The following is an 11210-nucleotide window of genomic DNA, read 5'->3' as shown; positions in this document are numbered from 1 at the left end:
CAAGCAACAATTTACAGTTCTTATCAAACAATAGTGTGTGTAAAAAACGTTTCAAAAAATAGATTTATCAAACAACAATGTATGAAAAAACATTACAAAAAACAGGTTTATCAAACAATAATGTGTCCATAAATTGATTTTATGTTTCCGAACATAGAAACGACAAAATCGTTGTCAAACGGTAACTTAATCTTTTCCACATGGTCCCTGACGCTGACAGTGCTTATCTATCAAAATTCTTTTCTAACTTGAAAACGGGGGATTTACAGAATCATAAGATTTACCCTATTTTCTTAATCTAGGCATAAACTCACAAACCCCCAAAAGTCCAAACGCACCCCTGCTTCGGAGTATTAATTTTCTCAAGAAAAACCAAAAAAAAAAAAAAAAAAAATCCTTATCTGATCGTATCGAATAATTTCTTACAACCAACTTATCTTATCTTATTGACTCATTTTTTACCTTATCCAGCACTCACTCTAGATGGCCTGAAGTGGACAACAGCCCTGTGGTCTCCAGTCTATCTAAAGCAGACATAAAGGGACAATAACAGGTATTAGAAAATTGACTTGAAACCAAATCCATCACAAGAAATTGCAATTGGAATTTAAATTTAAACAAAGCACTATTAAACATCATCTGTTGGAGATCACCTTCTATTTCCTCACCACATACTTCATGAAATAAATCATAATTTAAAGAAACAAACAGACCTGTTGGAATAGTAGAGCTAGGTACTCTCTTACTATCCAGCAACCTTGATCAATCCTTGGCAAAAGTTAGGGTACAGATCAAGAAATGTACAGACAAGGGCAAAGCAAAAGAACCCTAACCTCATACAAGACAGTGGAACATAATAACAAGATTGAGACTTATAATATCTACCACAATGAATAAAAATATTTAAATCAGTCTGAACAATTGCGTCAGACCTTATAAAATAACTACTTGTGGGAGAATTGATTTGGCATATCCATGATTCTCTGATGCTCAGAGCATAGGAGGAACCCTGAACAATTTCCTTCAGAGACCAAAATTGCAAGCCTGGATAAATTCGTTGTCATAGTCCACAAATCTTGTCCAAAGAGGGCGGAACTGGTTCATGGCAATATCAAGCCATGGTTTCATGTTCCCATTGAAGTGTATGACAGCAGCATTCCTGATCTCTTCCATGCCGATGCTTGGATTATACCCAAGTCCAAGAACATGCCAAAATTTTTCCAGAGGCTTGGTAGTAGAATAAAATGTGATCAGGCCTGGGGGCAGGGTACCCAATTTCCACAATGTTCTATTCTCATTCTGCAACACAATTCAGCCTCTCCGATCAGTTAAACATCACATTCCAGATGATAAAAAGTAAGGAAGGCAAGGAATCAATTAAACTCACAAGAGCTACCATGGATATAAAATGAATACAGTAACAATTTTTACAGGACCCACACATTCTTCTCTTCCTTCTCCAATCAACCAACATAAATAAACGAAAACAGAGGAGGTAGAACAGAGTAGTAGTTATTAGAAATCAGTCAAGAGGACGTAAAAGGCCAATTCATTTTTAAACATGATAAAGGTGCTGCAGAGAGAACCTTTTGAATTACCAAGAGATAGACTGCTACATGTTCATTTAAAATCATGCATGATGGAATTAACATAATTGAGACTTATGAGGAGGGTTTTCGGTTCTAAGTAATATAAACCAGATATATTTTTTTTAGGTGTTAGATCAGTAACCAGAAATTCCTTAGAGCTTGCTATTTGTAAGAGTTAACCTTCCACAAGCCCCCTAAATTAAATTATATCAGACTTCATTTTCCAAATAGAGCAACATAAAGAGAGCGAGAAAAAAGGGAGGGGGAGGAGAAGGGGGAGGGGGGGAGAAATACTTAAGATCCATCACAGATACATCAAGGTTGAAAGGCACAGAAACTGTAAAGTAATGGATGGCCCCATGATTTGAACGGATTAAAAAACTCGTTCAATAACAGTTTCTAAATTTGTTGACATAGACTCAGTGATATTAATTAATTAAATTATTATGTAAGCTTTCAGTTGATTAGGAACCTTAAACATGTAGAATTTAAAGAGGTTTTGGGGTCTTACCAGATTCTGCCAGTAATGATACTGTTCCGTACACTTTTCCCTTCTCCAAGCATCTAGATCGAAGAAGTTCATACCATACGCCCATCCACACGCTTTGGGATTAAATTTCTCTTTGATCAGAGGATGTGAGAAATTCATGTACTGAGCATACCGATGGAATGACCCAAAACATGTTTCAACCGCTCCGTTGACCTTTCCATCCATATCAATCGACCACAACCCAGTAAGATCCCTCTGAACAACCACGTCGTCATCCAAAAACAAGATCCTGTGCAACTTGGGATACATCTCTGGCAAATAGAACCTCACGTGATTCAGCATAGACAGATATTTGGGATTCCTGAATTTCATGTTCGTTGTGTCCTTGGTTGCATTCTCGAGCTTATTCTCGAAATAAAACCTTTGCAGATTAGCAGATTCAAGCTGACGGAGAACAGGAACATAAGAAGAATTCAAGAACTTGTAATCTTCAATAGCTTTCACCTCGATGTGAGCTCCATTGTAATCTCTCATCTTGAACATTACCTGCATTGCTCCAAGATTCATTTTATCAGTCACAACATGGAACACATGCTTCCACGGCTCCTTCGAGTTCTTTACCGCCGAATTAACCACAACAGAAGCAGCAACCACGTTATCAGAGAAAATAGCGTAGTGGTAGAGATTGGGATCCTCCAGTTCCGGCGGCGGTAACTTCCCTTCCTCAGAGTACTTCTCCGGATGCTCAATACGCTCTTGCATCAGTCTCATGGTTATGCAATGCAAGCTCTTGGGAATCGATTTCGCAGCAATCAAACTCGAGAAAGCCCCTTGTTTCTTAGCCTTGGTGAGGTGCTCGTTGACAGCAAAAATAGTGTCTTTAAGCTTCTGAATCTTCAGCTGGTTATCGAAAGACTCTTTAGATTCTGCAATCACTTGCCGTGTAACCTTGATCCGTTCCTTGACCTCCTTCTCGAACTGGCGAAGCGTATACTCATCAATTGAAACATCATCGGAAACAAACAAAGATCGATAAGACGATCTGGACAACAGATCTGTATAATTACGAGTTAGATCAGCAAAAACCCTAACAAGCTTCGAGTTCTCGAGCTTCAACTTTCGCGCAAACGAAGCATAAGCGAGGGCTAGAGATCTGTGGTCATCTGCTTGCTTCCGGATCTGATCCGCACGCGGTTTCAAGGGATCAGACTTCACGGCAAGCACGGATCTCCGAACAGAGTGGATGCCATTAAAACGAGAAGAAACCACATCCTAATACAACCGGAAAAAAAAAAAAACCAGATATTCAGTAATGTTTAACCCAAAAACATAAGAAAAACGAAACTTTCCAGAAATAAATAGATGTTTACTCACCAACTTGACATCTACTGAATCGGTTATCAACGAAGAAGAAGAGAAGAGAAAGACAACAGAAAATAGAAAAACCGAGATCATAGCGACAGTAGAGATGAAGAATCTGTAGGAAAATAAGTTCCGCAGGACTCCATTGGTTCCATTTGAGATCGCTCGAGCGCTTCGAAGCTTTGCAATCGCCATTTTTCTTGTTCCCTGAAAGAGATTTTGGTATTGAGAGAGTGGAGTGAGTTTACACACTACACTACCGGTCTCTTTCTGTGTCTCTTAGCTTTTAGAACTTGAAATCTCATCTATCACTGGAAAGTGTCAATCGTCATTATAGACAGTAACTAACCACGCGATATTACGAACGCAACTTTCTTTCAGTCGGTTTGGATTTTATGGGGAAAAAAAAAAAAAGCAATCGGTTTGGATTAATTTTGGTTTGGTTTTACCGGTTCAATTTGATTTCAGTTTACTGTGCAAATGTATTGACAAAAGTATGAAAAAATATGATTTTTTTTTTTTTTTTTGGAATTTTCAAATGCTATTGGTTTCGGTCTGGTTTTTAACATTTGGTTTGATGTCTTATCGGTTTTGCTGTGATCCAATTTTATTCAATCTCTTAAAACCTCATATCGTAACAAGATCCATTAATTAAGCTCACATCTTTCACATTTTATCGTACTCTTACTTCATGATTCTGTATAAAAATGAGGTCACAAATCCTATTAATAGGCAATCAACTACTCACGAGTAACCTTTGCCATAAATCACAAGTCAATTTCGATCGATTTAGCGTGATTTAGTTGATTTGGGTTAGGTTTTGACACCCTTACCTTAGCTTAGAACTTAAGGGTGCAAGTTGTGGGATTGGATTAGCCCAAGCCTATCTGAAACCCATCATGAGCTAGACAGGGGCTGGGGTTGGGCTTTTCAACCCTTGGTTTTGGTTTGGGTTTGAGGTAAAATTTTTATGACTGATCTCAAGCCAGGCCAGGCCAGGCCAAGATTGGGTTGATACTACTTGACACCTTATGTTGAGCCCTGACCCGATCCTGTAATGGGAGTTTAATTCTTATTATATCTGATGTGGCAAAAACAGATCGAGAAAACAAGTTTTGCTTTGCCAGCATTAAGATTTAAACTCATAGCCTTACGCAAGAAAAAAAAATAAAAAAAATTGACAAAGAGGTCAATTAGCCTAGTTGTTCTTGAGATCTATTAGACCTAAAACCAATAACGTGTCTATTTTATTATATTGGTTCTTATTGTCTCAATCTATCAAGTCATTATCTAGCCTTAGATCAAAACCATAAATAGTGTAAATGGATAGTTATTTCTAACTTTATTTACAAACATCACATTTATCATTCCCGCTTTTATTTTAAATAAAAAATTAAACTTGAAACAATTTTTTGCTCTAAGAGAGGAGAAATGATTAAACTCATTTTCAATTATATATTGAAAACTTAAGAAACTAAAAAGGAATGAAAGGGAGAGATGGTGAAAAGGACTCAGATCCTCTCCAGCCTCTAGGATGACAACGCGCATCTGACGATTCAGAGGATTGAGGATGCATGCCTGTATATTAGGGTATATGCCCTGGTCTTCCCAACCGTCGAATTATCGCGTTGGACAACCCAACGGCTGAAGAGGATTTGAATTCTAGCAAAGTATTTATAAGTTGCTTATAATTGGGCTAACCAATCAATCTAAGGAAAAAAAAAAACTAAATGGCAAATCAATATTTTCTAACTACTTCCTCCTTTGAATTAAAAAAAAAAATAAAAAATTCTTTGGGTACATGGCAAATGTCAATTTAATCATATCCTTTGCGTGAGCAACCATATCGTCACACGACACACACAAAAATTTTCTGCGGTAAGGCAGAGAGTGACAATGAACATTCAATGACTAAGGTGCATGCTAGGGCCTCCTAACCAGTGGATTGAGTCTCACATGACACTAGTAACTGGAAGGGATTAAGATACTCATATCATCATTTGAAACCGACACATCTCAACACAACCCTGATCGACCTATATATATATATATATATAGGGAGAGGGATAGGTATGCTAGCGTAGTACCTAGGAATTAGGAATGCTAGTGGGATTTTGACCGTAGGATTTGGTCAACTTGAATTGAACCATTGGATGGAAAGAAGATATACAAATTTACAATCTACGGTTGTAACACCTTTTCTCTCTCTTCTCATTGGAAAAGATTTTTTTTTCCTTTCTTTCTATCGATTTGCAGACAACGGCGTGTGCATCGCCAACAAGTTTTTTCCCTTTCTTCCACCGATTTGCAGAGAGCCGCTGCTACCGCCGCCGTTGCTATCATCGTTGCTGCTGCTGCTACCGCCGCTGCTGCTGCCTCACCGCCGCTGCTGTAAGCAGGAGAGGTTGCTCTCCATGACTCGCTGCTACAAGCTGGAGAGTTTCTCCACTGACGTAGTGGAAATAAATCATCAGGTGCAGGAGGAAAGAGGGAGAGAGAACCATGGCCGGAGGTGGAGGAGGGAAGGGAGCTCGCACATCTCTGCTACCGCCGCCGCCATTGCCGCTGCTGCCGCAATAGGAGTTGTTTTCTCATGAACTTGCCGGCAACAATTGTTTTTTTTCCTTTCTTTCTATCGATTTGCAGACAGCAGCGTGTGCATCGCCGACAAGTTTTTTCCCTTTCTTCCACCGAATTGCAGAGAGTAGTTGCTACCGCCGCTGTTCCATTGACTCCTCTGATTTGAGCTGTTGCTACTGCCGCCGTTGCTATCACCGTTCCTGCTGCTGCTATCGCCGCTGCTGCTGTAAGCAGGAGAGGTTGCTCTCCATGACTCGGTGCTACAAGCTAGAGAGTTTCTCCACCGACTACTCTGGTTTGAGTTGCTGCTACCGCCGCTTTCCCGCTGCTACTTTCCCCGAGTTTTGAACTTTTTTTCTCTTGGTTTCTCCAGCAACAACTTTTTTTTTTTGTCCTTCTATTGATTTGCAAACAACGGTATCTACTAAAAAAAAAGATTTGCAGACAGCGGCGTGAACATCGACTAGAGTGGTTTTTGTTTTATTCTTTTTCTATCGATTTGTAGGAACTTTTGAACTTGGCGATGATGCTTCGAGCATACTGGCCGAAGAAAGGATCGTTGCTGGCGATGGTGATGCTCTAAGCACACTGGCCAGAGAAGGGGCTGATTGGGGGAGTAGTACCATGGAGTAGCAGTATTAGACAGGTTTTGTAAGACCTCGCCACATGAATGGATCAGATTTTTTATGTTTCATCTAACGGTTAAAATCCCGCTACTATACCTTATTCCTAAGTGTTATGCTAGCATACCTGTCCTTTTCCCATATATATATATATATATATATGAAAAAGGTCTGTTAGAGCCGAGGTCAAACCATTGCTTCAGCCCACGGCTGGCGCAACCTTCAATCTTGGCATGAAATTCTCTAGCTGTCCAACCCGAAACAGTTCTAGCCCTAGTCTTTGGGACTCCAATCAAACAGTAACTTGTGGACTATTCCATATGGGACCCAATGTTGAAATCTGAGCTTTTGACTTTGAGGGCTTTTGCATCGAGAACCAAACCCAAATATGCCCTAGAAGCGTGGGCTCTAGCCTGGAAGAACCTAAATCCATGCCCGGTTCATTCAAGGCAACTGACTGAAGCTGTACCGCAAGAAGCCTCGTGCTGTGATTTTTGTAGGTAACATCTCCTAGAAAAGGCCATTCACAGATCACAGTTGTCTGATCTATTATTTGGGCTTCATTTGTTTCCCGCCCCCAAGTCCGCCCTCCTCACAACTGCCTAGACCAAAGCTCCTCCCCCTCCCCCTTCTCCCCAAAAAATCCCCTCTCTCTCTCTCTCTCTCTCGGGTTTTAAAAGGTGTACCATGGAAATGGTCAGGTTGATTTTGATTCGAATCAAATTGAAATCAACTTGAATCTATATAAAAAAAATTTAAAAATTGACAAATTTGAAGAATATTTCAAAGATTTTGGTGTTTATATCTAGGAATTGGATGTATTGAATTGTCAGAATTAGGATTGGTGATCGTCGATTCTGATCTAAATCAGGTGATTCCTGATCCTGATTCTGATTCAGATTCATTTTGATAGGATGCATATTTAGACCTTATATATAACCAAACTTCAAATCTTGAACCAAGCCCGAGAAGACTGCTTGAGACCATATATCACCTTTTTTTTTTCACCTGCAAACTTTTTCTTGCTCTCCTTTAGCTCGAAAACTTGGTGGAGGACTCATTGTATAAACCTATTTGTGAAAAGGTTGCCATTGTAGAATTTTGGTCTGCTATATGATATATGTTGTCTTATGAAAAATTTTATGCTGTCTGTATGGAGATTAAATCTAATATAATAGGATCAATTCTGGATAGAGGTGCTTGTAGGGCGAGAGAGAATACACTCTCAATTAAGGAAGGGGTGAACAAAAGGTAAAAAATAAAATTGAGAATTGAATCGATTAAGTGCCAATTTGGATCGGAATCAGTTAGAATTGGTCGAAAAAAGAGAAATTGGTGGGTTAGTGGGAATCAATTGGATCAATCATAGCCGTTTCCAATCGAAATCAATTGGATTGATTTTCTTACAGTTAACTAGCCTACCATTAATGCCACATGGAGCTTTTCTAGAGATGTGAACCCAGTGGTGAGAATGGTGGTGATGAGTAGATTTAGGGTTTTTCTTCTTTTGTTCCAATTCTCGTCAAATCTATGAGTGATTTAATTTTATTTAGAAAGCTGGTAATCACTTATGCTTCTCAGCCCAACAAAGAAATAATTGAGGTGACATGGGCTCGCTTAAAGGAAGGATGTATCTGTCACACCCCGCCTCCACTCACCTGAAGGCTGGTGACAAAGACATGCACACGTGTCCACAATCCATCTAGGATCCACGATGCAGTACTTTAAGTTCATAAGACTCTGAAATAAATTCTAAAATCACATACTTATAATATAAACAAAATATATCAAGTGGTGTTTTTTATTGCTATTTACCATATTTACACAAAAAGAATGTTTTCACATCTGGATCATAATTACAGTTATGCCCCCATAGGGCTACATCTGTTATGTACAAAAAGAATAAAAAATAGAAGATGATACTCCCATCCTTAGCGTGCTCCAAATGCACAATCATCGCACATGCATCCATCTTCATGTGTAACCAGCTCCACATCCCAGAGGTCACCTTCGTGGAGAGCCAAAACCTCGATCACAGTTTTCAAAATATTTTCTGAATCAACATCTAAAAAGAGGCAACAACGGGGGGTGAGCTTCCACGAAGCCCAGCGAGGGGTAACACACACAAGCAATCATGACAATTCAAGAAAATGCAATAGTATAAATATTCATGCCCGACCACATCAATATGAATGCAATTATATGAATGTAAGGACATGATCCATTTATTATCAAGCAATTCTAAGCAACAATTTCTAAGTCCAAAGGGGGCATAAGTGTTACTGCAATGTAGGTATTATCCCCAGTCATGAATGTACATTATCAGTCCCCAGGGATACTAACTAGTTGCGAGTCAAGAGCGTGCCAGTTCCAGAACCACATCATTACCCGGCAAACCCCTATTAATAACCCTCCCATAATACCACTACACCGAATCCAACATCGCATGTAGGGTATACCCGTCACCAAATCAAACATCGCGTGAGGGTTTGTCACAATGCTGGCATCTTCGCACCTTAGTCATAGAAAATCGTCCCTAATCACAGACCATCGGATGAGAGGATTAGCTAATACGCAAACCCCTATTGACAAGGGTAGTAGCACCAGGGTGGTTATCCTAGCCAATGCATTCTAATGTGCCACAACACAATTCAATCACACTCACACACTCACACGCACCCTGAGCATGAAGTGCCGCGGGCACCAACCATTGGCCACCTTGCACCCCAGTCACACACACACACTCACCCTGAGCATGTAGTGCTGTTGGCACCAACCGTTGGCCACCCTACACCTCAGTCACACACCCACACACGTACACTCACCCTGAGCATGCAGTAACGTCGGTACCAACCGTTGGCCACCCTACACCCCAGTCACACACACACATGCACACGTGCATAATCATAATCTACATTCTTATGCCACATCAACACTTTACATAAGGAATAATATAATAATATGCAAAATGATAAAATTCATCCATATATGCATTATGATGCAAGAATTCCATAAAAACACATAAAATCCCCTCACCTCGTGTTCTGGATGGTGGTAGATAGTTGATGATTTCATGTTGCGTGCTCCCGTCACTTCTCAGTTCCACTCCTAGGATACACAATGTTTTTAGGTTATTCGGTTATTCAAAAAGGAGTGGGACACTAGGACTCATGCCCCAATAAAAGGATAAAAATTAAGCTTTAAAATGGTTCACCAGTGGATGATTACTGATGGATGGTCATCTGCCGGTGAATTCACCGGTGGATAAATCTGAAAGGAATGCACATCCTGTAATATTTTCACTGGTGGATGCTTACCGGTGGATGATCATCCGCTGGTGAGTTCACCGGGGGACAAATCCGAAAGGAATACACATCCTGTAATATTTTCACCGGTGGATGGTCCCTGCCTTCACCAGCTGGCCAGTGACCGTTAGCCGGTGAAGTTAAAATCAGGATTTTCTTACCCAGATCAGCCCTATTGGCCCTGTGGCCTCTGTGTATGGTGGTGGAAATGCGTATTTTTTAGTGGGGTGTCATTTCCCAACTCCATTCCTCCTTTCTTCCTCTTTTGTATAGTTGACAAATTGGGTTTTGTAATTTTAGGGTTGGTTTTCATGTAGGGCATCCTCACACACTTCACTTAGCTTAGATTTAGTGAAATTAGTGAGTGGATCAACATAGAGTTTCAAGATACACCTAATTTCCTCAATACACAAGTCTAGGTTAAGGTAAATTGGGGAAGACTTAGGTTGAACTCATGGAATGGTCATTAGTGGCTCATGAAATCACTCTCACACACCATACATAGGTTTAATTTATTTTCCCCAACTTAGGATTAGGTTAGGATGTTAGGTCATAGAGGATTTGCTCAAATTCCCAAATCCTAGGGTTTTGGTTAGGGGTTTCATAGGGATTTGTCCTTAGACCCAAGGTTGAGTGAATAACCTTGCCAATGTAGGTCTCTTACTCTAATTTCCTCCTCCTATTATGTAGTCTTTATAGTTGGATAAGTGGAATTTGGTTGGGTCTCCATTACTTCTAATAAAGAGTGAAATGGGAAGGAGAGAGAGAGAGAGAGAGAGAGAGAGGGAGAGAGAGAGAGAGAGAGATATTTATGTGTGTGTGTGTGTGGAGAGATGAGCATATGGGCTTACCTCAAGAATGGAGCCCTAGCCTTCCTCCTTCCTTCCTCCCTTGCTTTCCTTCTCCTTCTTCTTCTTCTTCTTTCTCCCTTTCCTTCTTTTTATTTTGGTAGGAGAAGAAATAAATGGTAAGAGCCCTATTTATAGCCACCTAAGTCCCACTAAGGGCTGTTTGGGAAATTAATGGGTTTTTACCCAATACTGGGTTATTCCGCTATTCGGCACTAACAGGCCCGCTTCGAGACATCAAACACATTGTTCCATTAATGTGGATGGGTTTGGGGTGCATAATCATGAGGTCTCGGGTCCCATGGTGAAATAATCCAAAACTGGCCTGTGCACTCACCTTATGGTGTTCACCAGTGGATGCTCCATCCGTCGGTGACCATCAGCCGGTGAAGGCTGAATTGGTCACTTTGTAT

The 11210-nt window shown here is 40.2% G+C and overlaps 1 protein-coding gene across 1 annotated transcript; it reads right to left on the bottom strand.

The window, feature by feature from the left end:
- Positions 1–584: 584 nt before the first annotated feature.
- Positions 585–3770, bottom strand: LOC122062719 (galacturonosyltransferase 8). Its single transcript, XM_042626362.1, has 3 exons — positions 3454–3770; positions 2101–3351; positions 585–1299 (listed from the first exon to the last, which is right to left on the bottom strand). Exons 1-3 carry the CDS (start codon positions 3634–3636, stop codon positions 1024–1026), a joined length of 1710 nt encoding a protein of 569 aa, XP_042482296.1. The 5' UTR covers positions 3637–3770; the 3' UTR covers positions 585–1023.
- Between the last annotated feature and the right edge of the window lie 7440 nt (positions 3771–11210).

Source organism: Macadamia integrifolia, unplaced genomic scaffold, assembly GCF_013358625.1.
Source record: "Macadamia integrifolia cultivar HAES 741 unplaced genomic scaffold, SCU_Mint_v3 scaffold1094, whole genome shotgun sequence".
NCBI lineage: Eukaryota > Viridiplantae > Streptophyta > Magnoliopsida > Proteales > Proteaceae > Macadamia > Macadamia integrifolia.
This window is presented reverse-complemented; position numbering and strand designations above follow the sequence as displayed.